This window comes from Hemibagrus wyckioides, linkage group LG05 (assembly GCF_019097595.1).
Source record: "Hemibagrus wyckioides isolate EC202008001 linkage group LG05, SWU_Hwy_1.0, whole genome shotgun sequence".
NCBI classification, from domain to species: Eukaryota; Metazoa; Chordata; class Actinopteri; order Siluriformes; family Bagridae; genus Hemibagrus; species Hemibagrus wyckioides.
In genome coordinates, this window is record NC_080714.1 from 21,974,259 (window position 1) to 21,998,475 (window position 24,217).

Here is a 24,217-nt window from a genome sequence, read left to right on the forward strand (position 1 = left end):
CAGAAATTTACAGAAATAAATATTTAGTCAAGTATCAAGGATATCAGCAACACCATCCAGCCATGAGTATTGAGATCCCGGCAGGTCTGACCGAGCTTCTGCAGGGTTACACGGTTGAGGTGCTGCGCCAGAGGCCTCCGGATCTGGTTGAGTTCGCTGTGCAGTATTTCACCCGGCTCAGAGACACAAGGAGTCAAGATGGATCCGGGGCCACTGCCAAATCCGGTGGCAAGGGAGTGATGTTTGATGGCGAGCCCATGCAGACGGAGTCTAATGGTGAAGATGACGATGACGAAGATGACTCTGACTTTGAGCGTAAGTACTAAAAACAAAGTGCCCAAGGAAAGGTTACATGTAGAAACAAAGGCTTTGTTTGCCCTGGAAGGACCCTTAGTGGTCCGTCGTGGAGGGTTTTCCTTTCAGAAAAGGCAAATTGAATATTTAGAACCTTTCAAAGGCTGGAACAGTTAACCAACCAGAGAAATGTTCAGTCTATACTACCTGTTTCTTAATCATGCTCCAACTGTCAGTTTGAGCGGTTTTGCACTTGACACTTATTCATATAGACAAAATGTGTTGGGTTTTCTTGTCTGATCGCACAGCTATTATCACCGGGCAAAGCTGATATGCACAGTTGCCATGGCATTCTGTCATTCAGAGGAGTGATCGGTGGTGGTGGTGGGGGTCTCTCAGTGCTCGAGCTGTTCATAACCTTGTATACTGAATCTGAATGAAAGACAAAATCAATTATTTGATTCTGTAATACATGTGCGTCTCTGTTGTGACCACATTTATTTGGTGTCTGGATTGGATATTTGACAGCAGAGTGGCTTTTTGTACATGCGGGTCTGTGAATGGATGGGATCTGGTCATTGAGAAAGCAAACATATTTTTCACAATGGTGAAACGAGCACTCGGTCTACATCAGAGTGCCCCGTAGTCTCTTTCATGTTTCTGTTGGCTCATCATGCTGCTTCAGTTTCACTGGGTGATAATTGCTCACATTAGCATCGTTTAATCCGGTGATGTATTACGGTAGAGAGACTTGCCCAGGAAGGGCTTGTTAATTAGCATATTCGTCCATTCAGATTTGTTATTAGACACCTGGGTTCGACCTGATCACAGCTGGTCTTCACAAGAAGTTACCTGAGCGTTGATCTCATTTGCAGAATACACAGTTATGTTTTTGATGTGCTTATGACAGTGATGCTCAGGAAAGGGAACTATTCAGTGTCTTCATGTACATCTTCAACCTAGAATAAATTCCTCATACTTCAGAACGACAGTCGTAATCCCAGTCCTCAGAGAAAATCTTGTGGACGTGTCTCCAGCTAGTGCCACTTACTTTATCCATCACCGAAGGTTCTGGTAAAATAGTTATGTCCCTGGATAATGTAGAGAATATTTGACAAGCTTAAAGTGTTTGATGTACCCAAATAGAACAGTGATAACACCAGCGCCGTTCTATTCTGGGTAAATCAAACACATCAAGGCCGTAGCAGATGAGTATCAGCAGCTGTAAGAACAAATATCTGCAACTAGAAAACACGCATAATCGTTTTAAGCGTTGAACTTTACTACTGTCTCTCCCTCGCATTGGTTGCAACCACATCATTTCCCTTCTCATTTGCATACAGTTAAACTCCGCTCAAATTCTTTTGCCAGCTCAAGTTGAAACCAAATGCCTTCTGGCTGGGCTGTTGCGTCACTGCCGGTGCAGTGTGCTGCAGGGTGAGACTTTCTCACGAGCCGAACAGCGAAGTTCCTTCCGACGCCCTGCTTATGAAAATTGAAATTCATGTTTCAAGATCCAACTCGCCAGTTAATATGTAACTCATGACATTAATGCAAACATTACATTCGTAGACACCACAGAGAGGTCCACTTGCAGAAGATAGGGCTAGAGGTGACAGTGTGGGCAGTGTTTGCTTGAAAATTAGCAAAAGAAAAAAGGTGACTGTGAACCTTATGAGGGGAAAAGTGAACACAACGCCTACCAACAAGTATTTTGAGTTGGAGAAAGTGACCACCTTTCCCTCTCCTGTATAAGGATATTTTTGAAAACATTTGTTCCTCTGCGTTTCGGCCTCACGGCCTCAGGAAAACAGTGGTCACTGAATGTGAAGCTTTTCAAAGCCAGAGTGCAAGGTTGAGAAATTTCTTCGTTCTCTTTTCACTGTTTTCATCATGTGGATGATTCAAAGCAAGAGCATTGCTGTTCTGTAAGTTTAATAACTGCCAAGTTGTTCAGGTTATTTCCAGTTGCTACCTTGTGGTCTTGCGGTCTGTAATTTCTTCGATAATGTGTTTGCAGTCTAATTTCACTTTTGTCTCATCATCACTCCCCCATGTTGAGTTGTATGATGCAGCTCCAGAATCCACCATGCCACTGCTACAACCTGCACTGTGAAAAGAGCTTTCAAATACAACCAAAGTGTGACCTTTTAACAGCGGTTCCACGTCACTGTCCGACCACACATGCAAATCCTTATGTTTGTCATTCTCAGCCATAGACGTTTTGGCCAGCTGTGATGCTGCGTTACTGAAGATGAATGATTGAAAGAGCCTTTGGCCAGTTAGCTGTCTTGTTGGTGTATTTGAATCTTATGTGTGTATGTGTACGTGTATAAATACACATAACAACATAAACATTGTGTCTTCTCCAGCAATGCAGCGCATAGCATACTTACACAGTCAAGACTACACATGATGAAGCAGGTATGTTCCCAGTTAGAATGAAATACTGTTACTACTCAACTACATGGCATGCTCTTGTGAGTGGGGTTAGCACATTTGGGTGCGGATGGTGTTCACGTCAATTAAAAGCTCTTCTCATCACAGAACAGCACCCACCTGCTCTGGATGGCGGATTGTAGCTATAATTTCCTGTGAAGACTCAGGACTGCTTTCCAGAATTTTATCAGTTTGCACCACTGAGAGCATCATCATCTCTTGCTACTAAAAACGCTTAACCTTTCTTGCATCCAGGTATTTTTAAAAGAGAAAATCAGCTATTGTGTTTAAAATGAATGAATTAGTGGATTTCTTTTTAGTCTAAAAGCTTATTATGAAGCCGTTTGAATGGCAGATAAAGTAAGAATTTAAAGATGTGCCTTCGGTGTACACACAAAGCAAAAAAATCAAATTGAAATGAACAATAAAAGTTTTGGGGTTTTTTTCCCTCCCTCAGTGGTTCTTTTAAGAGTTTTTCTTTTGTTTCTTGAATAAAAGACAGATAGGTGACATAATCCACTTGTTGCAAGAACTGTGGCATGAACATGACTGGTGTCCGGTCTTAGCAGTCAGAAAGGACTTTTCCACAAACAGTCCTGTTTGCTCCATTTCCGACACCATTTAACTGAAACATTTACTAATGAGGTATCCCAGAGTGGAAACATCTGGAAGTCTAGATTGTGTCCAATACTTTCATGCATGCGTTCCCTTTATGTGCACTCGGAAACGTCTTTAAACTGAGTCAGGTTTTGTTTCATTTGTAAGCAGGACAGTTTGGATTGAAGTCAAAAGAGAGTAGCGATAATCACGTTTATTGATCAGTTGTTTTAATATGAGCTGGTGATGAATTTCCATAAACCTAATTACATAAACTCTGATGCTCACCTTTTGTATAATTTCGAACCATATAACCCTGACAGCAGCACTGGCTGTATTCAAAGGGAAGCTTATATTCATATACTGCTTCTTATACGCTGTTGTTTCTATAGCAACAGCTAATTCACAGCAACTTCAACCTAATCTAAAGGCTAATAATAGACGGATGGGGGGGGGTGTTTTATTGGTGGCATTTTATCGTTATGAAAGGAGTGTCCCAAAGCATGAGGCTATAAATGTTTAAAACGTATGACATGCCATTGTAGTCAAGTTAAGGTGAGTAAAGCTCTGCTGTTTGGGCGACATGAAATTGCAATAGAAATGATGCACGAGTAGAAGAATTGCCATTTTGACCGATTTTCTTCACCAGGTTTGGTGTCAGATTAGCCATTAATTCTCCAATATAGGTTCTCGTTGTTCTATTATAACTAGCCGCCATGTTTGAGTTGTCATAGAGACAGAGCAACCTGTCACCAAGGGATACATCCTTAAAGCACACAGAACACACCAACGTCGTCGCCTCACACACGTTTCACCATAATAAAATCACCAAATGTTAATTAATGGAACCGGCAACCTTCCAGCACTTAATGTATTCACGCTGTATTTATACATAATAATGAATACATACATACGCTGTAAATAATGCGTAGCCTCGTTGAACGTGTGAAAAGCAGAGTAAATTGAACGATTTATCTGAACATGTTTTGCATAAAGAGAATGTTCTGATACATACCATGTTTTGGACGCATTGATTTTTTGTTACTAATTCTATTATTTTGCTGTCACTTTTTGGCAATTAGCGTGAGTGTTAAGATAATAAGAGTGACGGAACAGCAAGCGGATTGTTGTCATGCGTGGCTAAATCTCTTAATCGTATTACAATCAGGTGAAGCATTATCTAATGTTATTGAGTAGGTTATGGTGCTTTTCACTACGCTGCTGCTCACTTTAAAGACAGCATGAAATGAACACCTGATACAGTATTATGGATTTCTCTTGTGCCCAGGTAGGGTAGGTGAGATAAGCCAGTGGTGAACTTTGAGCGGAGGATGGAGTGATCATAGGTCACCTGCAGCATAGCGGCTGAAACCTTCATCTGGGAGTGGTGGAAACGGTTACAGCCATGGCTGACGTGCAGTCCGTTTGGCATGTTGCCATGCGTTATAATAAAAAATGTGATGTGGATCACTTGAGGTAGTGTGTCAGAGGTGCTCAGGAGGCAGCTCTCAAATCAAATCTTCTTAATTAGAGACTTCTTAAATCCTCTGTAATAACAGCAAAGCAAGTCTGTTAGATTTCTAGGTTTGTTTCCATTTAGTTCTCAGTAATGTGCAAACTCAAGAAGTATCTCATGTGTAACTGCAGTCATTCTAGACTTTTTTTTATTTTTTAAGTGATGCATACAAGGACTCTTGATCTCGTTGGCTGAAGCCGTAAGAGTTCAACAAATATGCAGAGCATTTTTAAACACAGCTTTGCCAACAGAGAGCTTTAGAGAGCTATAAGGTAGATTTTTAAACACAAACCATCAGTGTACAAGTTTCTGTTGTTCATTAAAATAGCTGAACTGTGCTTTGTGGTGATCTAGAGTCTATTTGTCTTTGTGGGAACTAGAATTCAAGTGTGTGTGTGTGCGCGCGCGTGTTTGTAAAACCTAAAATGACACGCATCTTGGTGGACTTTACAGGCCTTTAATAAAGATCACTTCAGAAACCTCAAATTATTTGATAGTGGGTTTAGGACCTATGTGACATGCTCGCCTACAGCCACTGCTACAACGACCAAATAAAAGTCCCTTAGATTCAAGATTCTTTTATTGTCACTATACTGAGTACAGCGAAATTAGAGCAGTAGGAGGACACACAGGAAGATGAGAAACTCATGGAACAGCTATAAATAAGGTAGAGGCAATGGCAACACATTAATGCTAATGGACAGACGTTAATATTCTTTCTTCATGGAAACTCGCCTGTGTGCTCGATCCCAGATCACGCTGATGAATGATGTAAACAGTGTAGAAATTTCCTTCAAGTGCAAGTCTGTTGTTAGGGGAGCTTCATGTAATCGAACATAGAGGACACATTACTGCACAGTCTGTCGAGTTCAGCCAAGATTGTACAGAAGTCATTTCATACAGTGTGAGCTTGGAAAAACAGCACCCAAAACCAGTTTAAACTGGCCTCAGACAACAAAACTATCCAAATAAGAAAAGCCCCTCCGGGTAGGTTTCATGTAAAAACACTTGGCAGATCCAGAGACGAACTGCAGAAGGTGTATGTGCATGCCGGTGCATTACGTGTGTCTCTTTCATTCGTGCATACACGCAGTACAGTGAGTTTGTGTGTCTGTCGGTAATGTGTGTGACGCAGTCTGATGTAGTTCCTGTTTTTAGAGAACCATACTGCTCTTTATTTTACAACGATAACTTGTCCAGATTCTCTTTAACCCGGCAGTTTAAACAAGAGAGATCTTTGTTATATACATATATAAATATATAAATATTTGAAAATGATGATCCTGTCATGTTTTTTGATATCTGTTGTTTTTATAGCAACACAAAAATGAAGAGTGTCTTTTTTCTTTCCCCCCTCTATCCCACAAGGAGACTTCTTTTCTCAACATTTTAAGCAAGAAGCTCTTTGGTTTACTCTTCGGTTCCTTCTGTTATATACCAGGTCAGGCAATGTGGATTTCATTAGGGTGAGCTTCAGCTGTCACAACATGTACTTTTTCAGCTGTGAGAGAGTTTTGGCCATTTCACTGGAATCGGCTAAACTGTTCCGTAGTCCTTTCCTGATTTCACATCGAAGTTCAGGGTTTAAAGCAGGGGCTCTCAAACGTTTTGTAGTCAGTGAGCCCTTCAACTGTAAAATAAATAAATAAACTTTACATTTTTTATGTTTTCATTTATACATGATGCACCTTTTCAGCTATTACACTCATTATTAAACCAGCATTATTCTGTCTATTTATTAGAGCATTATATAGACTGACAGAACAGGCCTAAGTGTTATTTTATTCGACTTGTTTTTGAGTTATTGAAGAAGCCCATGAGAATATAATGAAGAATTATAAAAAAAATAAAAACATCAGGAACTCTCTGGTTATGCTTCATAGATCTCACTTGTGAAGCCCTGGTTTAAAGGAAAAACACTTTCCAGCCTAATCTTAATCCACTCCATCTGTAGCCAGCGGGTGATTACTACAGATGTAAACCGGAAAAATAACCCTGTTTACTTGAAATAATAATGGACAGATAATCAGACGTAATGGGGTCGTACTGAAAATTAAGAATGAAGAAAATTGCTGCATTTACCATTTCTAAGAAGTCGTCCTGCCATTACCGAGCCGAGGTGCTGATACTGTGTTACATCTATTTTTCTTTTTGCTGCTGCTGTTATAGTTTTGGTCATACATTTCCTTATGGGAGATATTTCAACAATGATTTTCTCAATCTGAGCCTAAATAACAGACTATGGGTGAAAGCAAGATCTTCAGCACTCAACACTTTTTAACCAGCTTGTTACTGTAGCATTCAAACACACACACCGTCTCTTCCTTATAAATTTACAAGATGTCCAGAAGTTTGTGGACATTTCAACTTCCGAGCGCCTGTTTTGCTTTACAGTCGCGTTCGTCTGATAATGACGTATACAGTATCGTATGACGATAATGTTCAGGGAATCAGAAACCTGGTAGAAAAACTTGTTGGGATTCTTCAAGATTTGCTGGTGTGTGGTCAGGATATTTTTTATTGTACAGGAAAGGAAATAGCAGCGTGAAAGGGAAAATACTTCTGTAATCCCATACACAAGCATTGTTTCATTTTGTCAATTAGTTTGATTAACCGCAAAGCTGCTGCCAGCTGAATAATTGAATCTGTCATTGTTTTCTGCCGTCTCTGTCCTGCAGTGTGTTAACGCTGCCTCTGCTGTACGTTGTCATGTTGACACACGTGTCTGAGACTCTCGTCTGTCTCGAACCAGGAGTGGATGGCGAGACTGTAGACGTAGTAGAAGAAAATAATCTGTTTTGAAGTTGAACAGATTATTTACCGTTGCATGAAACTTCCCTGTTGGCTACTGGTTTGCGGAAACGTATTTCCACGAATCAAGGCTTCATGATTCTCACTGAAGTGTAAGAAAGCCACTTTTTGTGAGGAACAATACGTATAGTTATTAAATGCTTGCCTTACTTTTAACCGCACATGGTCCTTGCAGATTACACAATATCCTGCCAAGTAGTAGAAAATCTTTATCATATCAGGGTCCTAAGAGCACAGTGTGTCCTCCTAAAGCTAATAAAGTGGACGGCGAGTATAGGTTTCGGTTTAGTGACTGAATTTAAAATCAGAAAATGATATTAAACATTTGAACATTTGTTCAAAATAAATGCATTCCTTCTCGCTACAAGCAGGGGTTCGTGTTATTTATAAAACTCACACACAGCTTTACAGTGTTGTTTCTGCTTTTTCTTCTGTAGATTCACATGAGGTCATGTATCGTTGGCATTGTCACAGTGAATAAAGGGAAGTTGTCCTGGTTGCCTCAGTGCAAATGCAGAATCGATGCCATTGTTTATTTGAATGTCATTGAGAAAAAGTAATCAAGATTGTGTCTGAAATCCCTTTTTATTTTAAGTCTGCGGTAAATGTTTTGCTATTTAGATTTTATTGCTTCTCAAATGTCTGAGATGGAATTTTGTCCAATTAAAAAGTCTATTTAATGACGTAAAAGGAGATTGGTATTTTGCTTACCTGTGTGTGTGTGTGTGCGCGCACTCGCATCATTCTTTTGTCAGGCCAGGATAATAATCTGAACTTTGGTACTTCCTTATTTTCTGTCTGTAGCAACAGTAGAATGAGGAAGAGGGGACAAACTCCTCCGTGATTATTTGTCTTTCACACACTCGCGTCTCAGTTCCGAGCCCGTATTCTGGCTGCCCTGGTTGAAGAGAGATCATGAGTTCCATCTGCAAAATAGCATCATGCTGAAAGAGATTGTAACAATGAGGCAGTGATTAAGACTAAGAGCGCGGGTTGTTTTTTTACCACGGCCGAGTGAAGATCTCCCTTTACGACGAAGCTTTATATCATGTAATCGGAGAATAAGGAAACGTTTCAAGCCGGTTTATAATGAACGAGTGCTTGCGAAAATTCATGGGGTCATATAGCACAATAAAACAAACTTGAGTTCAGGGTTGTGTTTCTACAAAGCTCAGTGGTAAGGTCAGTGCTTACAGGATAGGGAAAGACTGCTGCGTTCATGCTCCATTGTTCAAACGCTATATTCATCCACGCAGGGTTTGACATTAAGCAGGCACAGGCAACCAGCCAAGCATATAGTAAAATAGATTAAAACTATTCAGTGTTCAAAAGCTATAAATAGTCCATGGTCGATTTAAAAAGGTGTATAACCAAAAATATATCGATTTATTTATTTATTTTTCATACTAGGCAAATGTATTCTTTACAAAGCCACATTAGATGCTCAAATAACCCTTTCAGACGGAAGCTTTTGGCCAGTGATGGTGTGTTAATGCTGTTTTTCATTCCATCTAAAAGGGATATTTGGGCTTTTTGTGTGTTGAATCCACTGATTTGATTTCATGCTACTCCCAAAGTAACAAAAGTGTACTGTTCTGGCACAGCTGACAGTGTTTTAACCTCCGGCCTGACCCTTCGGTCCCCGTCTGAATGGACTAAGCCAGGTCTTTAAAGAGACGGCTGCCGATAAAATGATGCCTATAAACAACGTGAAAAACGACTGCAAATGAAAAGATAGGGTTTGTAATGAATTCTGCTGCAAATTAACTAGAAAATGGTGTACCGCAAATCGTAATAGAACGTATTTACTTGGGTGAAAACATTAATAAAAAGAAATGTCAAAATGATTTATCTTCATTTTATTTGTGGTGAACAAAACGGCTAGACGGGTCTGAAACTCTAGTGTGCTGCCTGTTTACCCAAAATCTATATATACCCAAAGGCTATAAAGTGGCAAATAATGTATTGTATTATGTACAGTGAGTTGGTTTGCTAGTTAAGTGTATTACGTCAAGAATGACACAATGGCTTATGCTGACACAAAGCAGAGAACCATTATTTTCCTATAACAGTACATCCTGTGTGTTATTTCCACAACTTTTACCACAGCAATGTGTTAAAATTAACAATTATTTAGTTTATTAATGAGTAAAACGTCACGCTTGAACTATTTCTGGTTATAACATCTACAAGACCTGTTAGTTCCTGTTTGTACTGACATTTATAGTATTTATAGACATTGATTGATTTCCCAAGTTAATAAGTCAAATATGCAGCTTTATCTGTTGCCAAGAACTAAATACTGACTAAAAACTTGTAGATGGCTTCAAAGCTCTGACACTGAAGATTTCTTAAATATTAACAATTTTCTTTGTTAAATAAAAACACTTTTTATTTGTATATATTTTCAGACAGATTATGCGAGCATTTGTCGTACAAGTTCCTGTGAATTAGTAGTTGCTATAGAAACTATAACGTCCTAGAACAAGTGCATTAATGTAAACCTGTGGTACGATACAGCTACAACTGCTCCTGTTAGAAAGTACATTTGATTCAAGAAGTGAACGGCGCTGTGATATAAAGCAGGTTTGATCGAGGGAATTGATCGCGGTTATGATCGTGTAGCACTTCGCACGTAAAAGCCGCCTGGCAAGCGTCCTTTAATTTCTCTCAAAACGTGTTTAATTACGATGTTCTGCTAGGAGAGATTTTGGAACGCTTGGTCAGCGTTTCCAAATACAAGCCCGTTCCTGATTCTGAAAAGATCGTCCATCATCCATTCATGTTGATTAATTAACCTACTTGAAGAAAGAAACCTTCCACGGTTGGCTGAACCTGCATGTCTGCTGGGTAGTTTTTAAATAAAATACAAAGCTTGGACCTAAAATTTGCATGTTGGAAAATTTGATTTTACAATTCAGTAATTTCACTCAGTTTTTTAAGGTTTTAACACAATTAGCTGGATTCTGCTTCTTTTTTTTTTTTTGCTAAATCCCTTAACCCCTTACCCACACACACACACACAGGCCCTGTTGGTTTGTTTCTGACGTCTTGGACAATCTGATTAGTGGAAGGGGCTCATTGGGATTGAAGAAAGGATGGACAGAGCGGCTGTCTAAACCTACAGCAGCATGAGGGAAGCCACCTGGACTCGGTCAAAGGTTCAGCTCTGTCCTTTGGGAGGGCATTTACTTTTTCACTTTTACTACATGAGGTTGTCAGTGATGTTCTCACACAGCATCAGTCAGATAAATTGTGTTAAATTTACGAGAAAAAAAAAAAAGACTAAATCTGATTGTCCTTGAGGCGCTCAAGCAGGAAATGTTCCATGTAGACCCAGAGATGTGCTCTAACCTTGTCCAATCACAGAGCAGATAAAGCGGACAAACAGCGGCCTTGTTTAATCACACACAAGATATCATTTAGAGGAGCCGACCTTGCCTTGAACACGTGCATTAAGAGCTGTTTATGTTTGATGCTCTTCTTCGGTCTGGCGATCCGTATTCTGTCTCAAATCGTACCACTGTACTCAGTGAAATATTTAAGACTCTCCCCCTTCACGTTGTTGCTCTTATATGGCCTTGTTTTTATTTTACATCAACATCCTTTTTGCGATCACCCACCCTTGGGTCAAGTTGAACTTGTCTGTTGGTCAGTAAAGAGTTAAATCCACTGGCACACTACACGACGACACTGCCTTTTATGGATCTAGGACGCAGTAAAGAAAGAGAAAAGGGGGGAGGGAATGATGGAGGGCTGTACTGTGTGACAGAATGGCCGGGGAAGTCCATGAGGGAGAGAAAGAGGACATGGGGACCTCAGGATTGATTGCAGGAAAAAGGAGGAGTGTGAGAAAAGCAAAATCCAGTGGAAAAGTAGAACCTTTTGTAAGCGAAATGTTTCCCGTTTCCAGGAAAGTCCAACACCTTTTGATATTTTTGTTAATCGTTTGGAATATAGAACTAAGAAAAGCATGGAGCAGAGGTTTTGCATTTTGCCTGTTAGAAAATTAAATTGTGTTGTAATCGAAGCAGGCACTTTGAAAATGACATGAACGTACACACTCAGAGTTTGACAGGAGAACACAGCAGCATAAAATATTATCCAAGAAAGAGGCTGTAAAGGTGTGTGCACTTCATTATTGCTCAGCTGCAGCAGTTTGAAATGTGGCATGTAATTAATCATGCTGCAGTCTTACACTCTTCTCAGCAGTGTTTGTGTGTGTGAGAAGAGACTCAGTTTGAATTCTGGTCTCTGTGTGTGATACCAAAAACTAATCTCTAGTCTCCCGGTTGTGGTTTGATTGCTGTCTCACATGACGTACACTTGTTTGTTTCTTTCTCTCTTTTTTTTTTTTCCCCTCTCACTGTCTCTAGTGCAAACACACACACACACACACACACACAGACAAAGCTACACTCGCTGTGACACTGAGTATTGCATTGTGGGTGAGGGAGGAGCGAGTTTAAGACCTGTTCTCCATCAGGGTGATGGGCTCATGCACGCATAAACAGGTTCTTTCTCAGCCTGCACTTGTACACTCCAGTGCACTTAGTGCTCTTGATGTGGCATTCAGTTGTGCAGATTGTGACACGTCACATGCATGCAAAAGACGATGAATATCAGTTTTCTATTCCGCGCTATCATTGTTTGCTTCGTTCCTATCTAACCATTAAACACGTGCAGACGTGTGGTCCCTTCACAATCTACACTTAAAAAGTCTACACTTAAACATAAAGCTTGTAGAGAAAACTATTTGTTTCCTAAAGAACATTTTTAATTGATCGAAGATTAAATCTATTTTTCCACCAAAATGATGTGGAAGCAACTAAACTGAGGTGGACAAATCGTTAGGCCAGGCAACCAAAACAAGCAGATTTCATGTCCAGGCTATCAGGTTTTTGTTTATTTACACAGTGGACAACAACCAGAGCAAGAAAATCATAATAAGTTTCAATGTGGAGGCAAGTTTAAAATTTAATGCGCTTCACAGTGTCTTGTTTGTAAAACTATAGAGAAAGCTTCTCAATCCCACCATCTGCTGTGGCAGCGTCATCTGGCTGACGATAGATTTTCTTTTACTAGGTGGCTTAATCGAGAATGCATGGATGACCGATAACTTTTCAGAATCAGGAATACACGGGTATGTGGAAACACTGACGTACCTAAGCAAAATAAAGTTTAACAGGAGACTGTCCTGCTTTACTACATGCAGTCATTCAAATTCTACTGGCAATGTAAGAGTCACCCCATGGTTAAACGTCAAGAGAAAATGGAGCCAGACTTCAGTAATATATTTTACATGCATGAGAGAACATGTCATAGTCATAAATCTGGCCAATTGCTTGCTTATTTTTGCGAACTAAACATGCTCCAGGAAGAGGATGCTGATCTCAAACCCTTAATCCACTGAAGTAGCTAGGCCATATTGTTTTGCATATTATTACTTACATCCGTTTACTACTATCAGTCTAGTCAAATAGGTTTCTGAGCAACAAACAACATCAACCTTGCAGTACATTAAAGCTTTCACATAACTAATACATTTAGGATTTGTCCATCACTTCTATAGTTAATAAGCTCTGTAGGGAACCAGATATGCTTCTATTATGGCATCCCTCTAAGGAACCCCGTCTGGCACTTTTATTTTTTTTAAGAGGTTCTATGGTAAGACCCGAGCTCGATTGGCACAGTGTTAATTTTTCATGTCTGTTTGTTTGCATGCCTCTTCACTGATAAAGCTTCTGCATCTGTGTGGCCATGACTTGGTTCAGGATGTTTCCAGCAGCTTCCTTTCCTTCCGGACACAGAAGTCTGCATCACACAGTGATACGATCTCATTACTGGGTTATAGATGTGTTTATAGAAGGCTTCAGTGGCAGTATGTTGGCATACTGGAATATAAATCAAGGCTTTCTACTGGGGGTGACTTTTATTATAATGATCAGTTCGACCAGTTTGTGTGTTCACACACTTTCATATGATTGGCTGTCTTGTTCTGGCTGTTGGGTTTTTTAGTGAAGATAATAGATTACATGGAGATGAAATCATTTTGTTGTTGTTTTTATTCGAGAGTCTCTTCCAAAGCGGTCGTTAATTTGCAGTTATCCGAGGTATTGAAACCTTCTTTGGATACATACGAACTACTAAATAGGGCATGCAGCAACTGTTTAAAAATACGCTTGTAAAATCACAGCTATGTTTATTTGGATGGACAAAAGCCATCAGACCTCCCTTGAATTTGTCAAAAAGCAGTGGGGATTCTGGGCTGTATTTTTAAAGGGTAAGGGAAAGCAAAAATCATTAACTCCATGGAAATCTGCTGCCACAAGTCGATAAAATATGATTGAGCAGTCACACATTAATGTTGTTCTTGTTGACGTTTAGGCACACTATGGCCAAAAGTTTGTGGACACCTGACTATCACCTCTAGATTTTTTGTTAAACATCCCCATTCTATATTTAGTTCCATATTTGCTGTTATAAAAGTCTTCACTGTTCTGGGAAGGCTGTCCACTAGATTTTGGCTGTAGGGATTTGTGTCCATTCAGCGATAAGAGCATTAGTGTGGTCAGGTGCTAGTGACGGACGAGGAGTCCTGGGGTGCAGTCTGCCATCCAGTTCATCCTAAAGGTATTCAGTGGGGTTAAGGGCACAGTTCTGTTAAATGCTTTCAATTCAACTTAGGTAAAGCATGTTTTCATGGTTCTCGCTTTGTACACAGTGACAGCCTCGTAGATATCTGGAACAGTCTCTTGGTTCCACCGAGGTGAAATCTTATTTCTGCTGTATGTCAAAACATCCTTTGCAGTTGTGTGCTTGCATCTTTGTGGCAAACATTTGGGGAAGAACCACGTATGGGTGTAATGATCAGGTGTCCACAAACTTTTGGCCATAGAGCATCTCTGTCCAGTTCATTAAGTGAGAATATATGTTAAAGTCTTATTTGCACTAAACAGACTATTGTGTGTTCATATAGCTGGCATTTTGCATATGGTATCCCATCTTTGAATTGCACATTTGTCCGGTTACGGCCTGGCTGATGGATAGTAGGGGTGTTGTTATGGTGATGAAGAGGTCTTTCTTCTGTTTGGTTGTCATGGCAACATCATGGCACGTGAGGTTGAAGCACCTCGTCTTGTGACATCTATGTAAACATATGGCTGAATCTCTTAGGTAAATTTAAAGGGACCCCAACTAAAAAGTTTCTGGGTTTTTTGTCAAGTCTAAAGTGTAAATCTATATTCTGAAAGCCTTTGGAAATGTTAACAATCGTTTTATGTGCTAGATTTCCAAGCCAGGGTTACAAATGGATCACTTATGTACTAACTGTGAATTTAGCTCAAGTGGTTGTTGTTAAATTGTCAATATATTTGCCTCTAATGTTTATTGTGCGATAAAAGCCTCTTTCTTTTGATTAAAAAAAGTGCAGTGTCATTGTTATATTTGTGTTGATTTGAATACCACCAAGTCGTCATAATTATCATTCTTCATTCCCGTGTAGCTCTACCCCGAAGGTTACACACCTGCATCACATAAAAATTCCTATGGCCTGGGAGAAAAGAATGAAAGCAAAATAGAAATTAAGCTTGTGCACACACACACAGATGAATTTGCAGTCTTGCTCAATTTCTCTCTCAGAAAACTGAGTGCATTGTAATGAAAACCTCATGTAGAAAGCATACATAAATATATATGGATTTCTGAGCAAAATGGAGAAAATAATGGTACACTTGAGTATGGGAGAATTGTGGTTGTGTGTGTGTGTGTTTTCAGGGTTGTGTGTGTGTTCCTAAGGCTCACTTTCACACTGTGGAGTTAATAGATTATAACAGCTCAGTGAGAAATACAGTGTAGTGGAAGGACAAACTGAACGAGGGAGAGACCTCAAGGCTGGCACAGGCTGGCATGCCTGTGTGTGTGTGTGTGTTTGTGTGTGTTTGTGTGTGTATCACATCTTGCACACTCACCCACTGCTACACTTTCTGGATTCAGGGTTTCAACCAACCATGCAGGCAGTTCAGCACGCCTACCTGGTAACCACAGAGATAAATGGAAGATGTTTACATTCACCACAACTGAGCGTGTGTGTTAACAATGCAAAGAGACAGTTAAATTTAATTAACTCTCTCTCTCTCTCTCTCTCTCTCTCTCTCTGTCTCTCTCTCTCTCTCTCCACAGCGCCTCCCCCCAGCAGATTTAACCGGAGAGTGTCGGGTGAGTTCTTGACGTCATTGCACTAATCATGCAGTTTAGAAAGTGTGTGAGAGTGACATGGTCTTGCTCTATCGTTTCCTCCCAAGAGTGTGTGTATCTTGGTAATTATGCCCCTCCCTTTTTAGTATGCTTACAGTTGTCTTGCTCAGCAGATGGATATTCTGTTATTGTAAAATTACCTAAGCAAGACTCCCTGAGTGTTCGTCTTGTTTACACTACATAGGTTTGCAGACAAGATCAGGAAAGTTTTCAGTAAATTACATTTTTCATCACTTTGTGTTTCCCACAGTGTTATACTTGGATGGGCCAATAAAGCAATTTTTAATTTGTATTATAAATTTCTAATATTTTATTAACTTGGTTGTAACATGAGCAAAGCTTAGTCAGTAATATGAGTTTGGTTGCTAGTTTGAAGGACAAAACTGCTGATAAACTGCATGTGTAAATACATATTGCAGAGCTGTGGTCTTTTATAGCTCCTTACATTCAAAGCACATGATACAGTAATAAAACTAAGATAGACCGACGTACTTAAAATAATGCGTCTAGCTCCCCAGTTGCACTGCTCCGTGGAATGATCCACTTTAACATAGATACACAGCACAATTTCACCAGAATGTGACTACTATATAAAAGTATTTCAAAACTTCTAGGTGGCATTGATATCTGATGACACTCAGAAAGCTCTTTCAACTACTTGAACTTCCCAGAACTCCCAACGTTTAATGAGTAACCTCTCGTAGCCCGGACCTCTCGTATGAGCAGGAAGGAATTGTGAGAGTGGACGTGATGCGGTGATTGTTGCTTAAAGGATTAATCTAATCGAATGACCATAGCTGTTTTGTTGCTATTGGTTACATATGTAAGAGACCTGATCTCACTGCAAGACTCTTGCATTTAGAATTCTACCTCATTTGTATTCATGTTAAGGATTATATCCTTATATGATTTCACTTTGTGTCTTTTTAATAGCCCTAGTGTAATTGCAGTGCAAAAAACTTTGGTGTTTAGCTGTAAGCAAAATAGAGTTGGTGCTAAATAAGTGATTAGATAATTAGTTTAAAACATATGATCATATCTACATTTTTTTTCCTCTTTTTGTCTGTCCATGTATCCAGACCACATTCACTTCTGTAGCCTTGCCCTTTGGCTCATCTACAAAAAAAAAAAAAAAGGCAGCTCACATCCCATAATGACAAAATGTTCGGTTCACTTCCCACAGTCAGGTTGATTTAACGTTAAATCGCATTGTCATTGCAAATCGACCTGCAATATAGTCCACCCTGAACTGGCCAGAAACTACTTTGGTTGTTTTAGTCCACACCTGAGTGTGATTACTGTGTTCTCACCTGCCTAAAGAACCACACCAAGGCTGGAAAAACACACCAGGGCTTGAATCAGATAGACTAAACACTGCTTAGGTCAAATTGGTGGGCTTGTAATCCAAAGGAATGGTTATTTATCTGAGATGCGCCTTTGATTGAAATAAGTAAAGAAATTTGTCTAGAAACCGCAGTGTTAACTCCATCCTCCCCATAGGAAGTATAGTTTAATTTGTGGGAAACACTGTATTTGTTTCTACATTTTTTATGACATTATTCTGACTCAGAAACCATGAGTACAGGAAAGAGCAAACCTAATCCACTCTCACCCTGTAGCTATTAGTCCAGTGGGATGCGCTACTTACACCCCCGTTAATAGTTTGCCGAGGTAGAACAGTGGTTCCAGGGCAGGAGAATTGTGATGCATTTCTACCATGTCTTTTCCTGCCTTTATGAGAACAACTTTGTATAAGTTCAGGTTTTAACATGAATGTTCTCCTCCCAGTGTGCGCAGAGGCATTTAACCCCGATGAAGATGAGGAAGACTCTGAGCCAAGAGTCGTTCACCCAAAAACAGATGAGCAAAGATGCAGGTTACAGGAGGCTTGCAAAGACATACTGCTGTTTAAAGCTCTTGATCAGGTACACACACACACACACACACACACACACTCTGGCACGTACTCCCACACTAAGCTGTGTCTCTGATATATATGTACATCGCTCCTCCTCTATGGTGTTAACAGGAGCAGTTTTCAGAAGTGCTGGATGCCATGTTTGAAGTGCTTGTGCAGCCACAAGAACATGTAATCGATCAGGGAGATGACGGGGATAATTTCTACGTCATTGAAAGGTACGTGTGTTTTAAACCTGTATTAAGAGCAGTAAGAAAAACGTAAAAAAAAATCAGACTATTGACTATGGTATTATGTCCCCTAAAATATTTTTCTTGTGACCATCATTTTGAAAACTATAATAATATATTTAAGTGTAGAAATGGATGTAAAAGAACAGGCACTGTCCCCAAAAATGTTTCTTAAAATAGTTCATCAGTGTATAAATACCCTTTATCACTAGGAGCTCAAAATGGTCTTCACTATAGTTGATTAGTTTTTATCAAATTCAAATTTTTAGCTCTGATATAAACTTCCTTTCCTTTCTGTAACTTTTCATCCACTGTATTGTCTCCTGCCTTTCTCCTCTGGATGATTTGAGAAGTATGTGGGATAGTCACTGCACTTTATTTCATTAATATGCATTAACGTTTAGTAATGGTTGCAGGCTGACGCTGTGTGGGAGTGGGCTTTGTTTCACCACTCAGCCTAATTCCTAATTCATCCCTCGAACAATACAGGAACCTGTAGCTCTCTTTAGATTTCTAGACCTGAACCATAGATCCTGTTGAAATGGTGCTTGTCAGATGGGGACAGCAGAACATCATGGACTTGAACCTTGGATAAACGTGTTGTGTCGGCACTAAGCGGGGATTTGTATTTGTTGCAGGGGCGTGTATGATATTGTGGTGCAGAAGGATGGCGTGGGCTGCTGCGTTGGTCAGTACAATAACAAGGGCAGCTTTGGAGAGCTGGCGCTTATGTACAACACACCTCGAGCTGCTACCATCATCTCCAAGCAGGAGGGGGCCCTCTGGGGACTGGTGAGAGAAAGAGAGAGAGATTGTGTTTGTGTGTGTGCTCACACATTATTTAATACATACTTCAATATGTAAAAGAGGCCGCACAAGTGAGTGAGCATTCATCAATACACAGTTCATGCTGTGTGTGTGTTTGTGTGTGTGGGAGAGAGAGAGATGGAGATAATGTCTTTGTCACAGTTTTGACCTACAGCACCACCATGTGGGTATTTGAACCTGACATACAACAGCGTAACTTCATTGATGCTTGAGTCTAGCCTGTAATAACAGGATGAACACACACACACACACACACACACTTCAGACAACACAAAACCTCAAGGTTACACAGTGAAGCACAATGACTAGGTTTACCTTACCTGCAAGAATATAATTTATTTATTGGAGTCTTGCAAGATGCTTTCGTTTGATGAAGTGTGTAACTGAAAGCATTAAAGTTCTATTTTTTCTTTTGCTCAGCCCAGACACCGTTTCCTGATTCTGGAAAGATTGTCCAGCATCTGTTAATGCTAGAATGCTAATAAAAGCTAATTAATATGCCTAGTGAAAGTAGTCCCTACCAACAGATAGACCACATCCTGTGTGTGTGTGTTGCAGCAGGTGGCAGGATTCAATAAATAGTCACACACTCCACAGCATAATGGTGCTTTCCATCATATATATAAATATATATATATATATATATATATATATATATATATATATATATATATATATATATATATATATATATATATATATATATAAGAACAATTTCTCCTTCTAAGGCTGTTGTGAAGTGAAGGAAAAAAAAAGATATATCAACAGCTTGCTCATGGGTCAGATACATAATCTGCTTGTCCTGGAGTAGCAAGTTGTCCACCCATGCTTTCCTAAACTCTTTCCAGGAATTCTAATATGTATCTGTTGCATTGAATCCAAATGATTTTTTATGCTCATGTTCAGAAAGCAGAAGTTACTGTCTGTGCGAACAAAAAGCCTGCCATTGATCCGAATCCTTAAGTAGTTAATTCTAGCTCAGCACTGTCTGGTTTGTGTTAACATTCGTTAAATTAATCAATGAGTCTTCATTAATAAATAAGCAAAGCAAGGAGAACTAACTGTTAAATCTCAACAGTTAGATGGGAATCAAAACCAAAAACTTGCTGTGTTCTCTCTCATATACATGAGCTCTCAGACACTGTGACTGGGTAGGGTTGCTGTCTTTGACTGGGAAAAGGGAATAGGCCTTTCTTCCCACCCAGAGAGTGTGGCCAGTTGGCTCCTGGCCATAGATGGCTGTGGCTTCATCAGGATTCAAACTAGAATTGTTACTGTAATGCTTTGATACGGCATGCAGATACTGCAGTACTTAATACTGACTTTGCTTCACATCAGCAGTGCAGCATCTTTGGATGAATCAGTTCTGCTGCTGCAAAACAGAGATCTGAATTGATTAGTACAAGCAAACATGTAATATAATCTATTTGTGTGTGCGCGTGTCAGGACCGAGCAACATTCCGTAGGCTGATTGTGAAGAACAATGCGAAGAAGAGGAGGATGTACGAGTGCTTCATTGAGTCTGTGCCACTCCTCAAATCTCTGGAGGTAAGAAGTGGCAGGAATAAATAATAAAGTCTTCAATAGATGCAGTGAAATTTGTTGCCGTGTCTTAAACGATTATACTAATATCTAAACAAGGATCCTGTAGCTCCAGCTCATAATAATGAATTGAGCGTAGTGTTCTGGGTCTGTTCTCCAGTCCCCACACAATGAGTGGAAAGTTTCTACTGCAGAATTGATGTGTAACAGACTGTTCTTTTTATAGTTAATTTTGCAGTTGGTCTACTTTATTGCCATATATGGGAATATTTGCGTCAGTCTGTGCTACTGGTGATTCTCTTGAGTGACCAAGGCTGAAGTTAATTACTTCCAGCCACTAGTTAAACGGTTAAATCAGTCTCGAGGGGATTAAAGCGAAACATCAATTTGGCCATATGGTGTTGCTGACGTGTCGTTTCGGCTCGGCAAATAAATATTTAATAATCATAAATGGCATGAAAGACATGCAGATGATTTTGATGTATGTATTTGCAGGCACGAATAAATAAACATTATGTTTGCAATTACAATTTTCCCGATTCAGCGGCGCCACGTTATTCATTTATTTATTTATTTATTGACTGTTTGTTTTCACATTTAGATTACATTTTTGCATGTTCACTGTGAGCTGCCATATGTGCAGCCTGAAAGAAAAGCCTGTGTTTGCTGTTATTTTATGTTATTTATAGTTCTGTTAAAACATGTTTTTTTTTCCCTTTTCCTAAATTGGCATGGAGGAATTGGGACTTGAGCAAAGCTGATTATTGTAGTTTTTGAATTTGTGCCTCTAAAATAATACCGTCCTGTAACCTGTAATAATAGACATTTTAATGACTTCAAATTAAAATCGTACTGTACTTGTTAACCTGTTGATGATGCTTACTGACTCAGATTCTCTCTCTCTCTCTCTCTCAGCTGTCTGAAAGAATGAAGATTGTTGACGTTTTGGGGGTGAAGACTTTTCAGGATGGAGAGAGGATCATCATGCAGGTAGGTGATAAGTGTATACAGCAAGTCCTCGGTTTACGATGTCCTCGACTTATGGCGTTTCGTGGTTACGTCGCCATCTCCGACTTACGGCGTTTGCGACGTTAAAACAAATTTCGCGTGGGAACTAGTTGGCGAGCGGAGCGGACGAATACGTCGTCACACGGCGCTATACGAGGAGGACAGAAGTATGTGAGTTCCGACTTACGTCGAAAATCGCGTTACGTCGCGCCATAGGAACGGAATTCCCACGTAAGTCGAGGACCCCCTGTACGTGTGAAAACAAGCTTGAACAGAAGCATCATGCCTGCATTAGTACACTGTAGGTGCCATTGTAGTAATCGTGCTATTGTTTTTAACACTGATCTCTTTACCTGGTCCATGTTTTACTGACTTTTGTTTTTCTTTTCTTTTTTTTAAGGGTGAGAAAGCAGACTGTTTCTACATCGTTGAGTCTGGGGAGGTGAAGATCATGATGAAGAGCAAAGTAAGATGGTTTCCATCTTTACTAAAGGAAGCACGATTTTTTTTAGTTTAAAGTAGCTATGAAACGTAAAGGTATCAAGTTCCAAGTGTGTTATTTTTAATGAGGGAACAGAGGAACTGTGTTGAAATTAACACAAGGGTCTCTCTTTTTTTCCCCAGACAAAAGCAGATAGACAGGATAATGCTGAGGTAGAAATTGCTCGTTGCACTAGAGGGCAGTACTTTGGAGAACTTGCACTTGTAACCAACAAACCACGGGCAGCCTCAGCTTACGCCATCGGGGATGTTAAGTGCTTGGGTAAGTGTGAGGTGCATGTGTGTGTGACATTGTGTGTGTGTGTGTGTGTGTGTACATTCCCAGGGTTTTTAATTTAATGATATTCATTTGTCTGAATTTACTGACTGTACCTTTAACCCAAACAGTTTCAAATAACTGATTTCTTAAGAGTTCTTAAACAATATGCTTGGCCATTAATGCGTGTATTTTTTGTAGTGATTGATGTGCAGGCGTTCGAGCGCTTACTGGGCCCGTGTATGGAGATCATGAAGAGGAACATTGCTCATTACGAAGAGCAGCTGGTGGCTCTGTTCGGCTCCAGCATGGATCTCAGAGACTGACAGAGACTGGCCGTGCCTTACACACCTCACATACATACTCCACATACATGCACACACGAACACTTAAGTAATCGAATACATATAGTTTATATGAACACCCCACAATTTCTAGGCACACACTCCTTTTTATGTTCAACTCCAACCCCAGAAGACGCACACACAACAAAACGATTTTCTCTCTGTCCTCTCCTCAAATCCTCCCCGACCAATCGTTAACATGCTCCCCTCTTCTCTCACACACTCGCACTAACACACACCTGCGATCTCTACATCAGCTCTCTGGTGTAAAACGGAAGCATTACGCGTCCCCGAGCTGTGACCTTCAACCGACTTCAAGAAACAAGGACAGCCGTGCAGACACCAGAACATACTTGCACACTCGATCGTGCTTCAACATATTTGCACAATGCAACAAATAAATCCAGCCAAGGACCCATCCCTTCCCATGGACATACACGTGAAAGGAGAAAAAAAAAACTTCAGAGGATATAAAGTAATATTTGGAAAAGAAAGGAAGCCTAAAAACAACTAAAAAAAATGCAAAAAATATATATATGGTTGAAGAGAGAAGTTTTAGAAACATTTTATGGCAGTGCGAAGCTTTGATTAACACTTATTTAAATAAGACTTGTTTCCTTTCCTGCTATTGGTGCGTTGAGTTAGTGCTGGTGGTATCCACGGTGACCAATGTTAGGTCCTCGTCTTGCTCACACAAACTCCATATATGGTATTGATTAATGTATTATTATTATTATTATTATTATTATCATTATTACTACTACTACTACTATTGTTGGATTTTTTTTTTTGTTCGTTTTATTTTCAGCTCTATTGGAGAATGTGCGGCAGAATCTAGTGCTTATTTCTTCTCTTGGTCATTCTGGATGAGTTGTTCTGAAAAGTAAATAAAGCAAAACATTTTGTTAACGTGTTACGATTCTTAAATTCATCTGTATACTTTTTCTACGTTTAAAAAAGTCAAGGTGTAGCAGAAATTCCTGGAATGATTTTTATTCCATGGTTCAGCATCGTGCCCTGCGATGGACTGGAGACCTGTCCAGGGTGTACCCCTGCCTTTTGCCCAGTGTGTGCTGGGATAGGCTTCAGCAGATTCCTGTGACCCTAATTAGGAATAAAGCAGGTATAGAAAATGGATGGATGGATGGTGCAGCATCGTAAATATAAGACCTAATCAGTGTATCTGTGCAGAAGGAGGCAGATATTCAGTGTTTAAAAACATGGTGATGGGTAAAAAGCTGAAAACTGAGCTGCTGCTCCTTCACTGTAACAGACTGATAAGATAAGATCCCATGGTCCTTACACATCACCAGGGGCTCTAAAGGTCTCTCCCCTCACCAGAAGAGAACATCCCACACTCCTCCAAGAGAAAATCATGGCCTCGGATTTCAAGGTGCTGATTTTCATTACAGGCAAAATGTTCAACTTTATCTTTTGAGATCCATTTCAGATGGTTCCAAGAGATAATACTGCATACTTATTTATCCTTGGCTGTATCTTTTTTTTTTTTATCCTGTTCATAAAAAGCACAGGATATGGAGACAATTCATGCTTGCAAAGAATGCTGATGTAACTCTCTGTGAATCGTAAACAGGCTGGTGATCCGGCTTCTGAATCGTAGCGACCCAGATACCTTTTAATCTCTGCTGAGACACAATCATACACCCTCAAATCCAC

The 24,217-nt window shown here is 39.9% G+C and overlaps 1 protein-coding gene across 1 annotated transcript in view; it reads left to right on the top strand.

Moving 5' to 3' along the window:
• prkar2aa (protein kinase, cAMP-dependent, regulatory, type II, alpha A) overlaps nucleotides 1-23,449 on the top strand; it is a 24,803-nt gene extending 1,354 nt beyond the window's left edge. The window contains exons 1-10 of the mRNA XM_058388676.1: nucleotides 1-315; nucleotides 15,839-15,874; nucleotides 17,702-17,838; nucleotides 17,943-18,049; nucleotides 18,700-18,853; nucleotides 20,336-20,437; nucleotides 21,347-21,421; nucleotides 21,840-21,905; nucleotides 22,064-22,202; nucleotides 22,398-23,449. The exon at nucleotides 1-315 is cut by the window's left edge and continues 1,354 nt beyond it. Of these exons, the coding sequence (XP_058244659.1) occupies nucleotides 63-315; nucleotides 15,839-15,874; nucleotides 17,702-17,838; nucleotides 17,943-18,049; nucleotides 18,700-18,853; nucleotides 20,336-20,437; nucleotides 21,347-21,421; nucleotides 21,840-21,905; nucleotides 22,064-22,202; nucleotides 22,398-22,522 (1,194 nt within the window). The 5' untranslated portion in view covers nucleotides 1-62 and the 3' untranslated portion in view covers nucleotides 22,523-23,449. The remainder of the gene's footprint in view (nucleotides 316-15,838; nucleotides 15,875-17,701; nucleotides 17,839-17,942; nucleotides 18,050-18,699; nucleotides 18,854-20,335; nucleotides 20,438-21,346; nucleotides 21,422-21,839; nucleotides 21,906-22,063; nucleotides 22,203-22,397) is intronic.
• The last annotated feature ends 768 nt before the right edge of the window (nucleotides 23,450-24,217 follow it).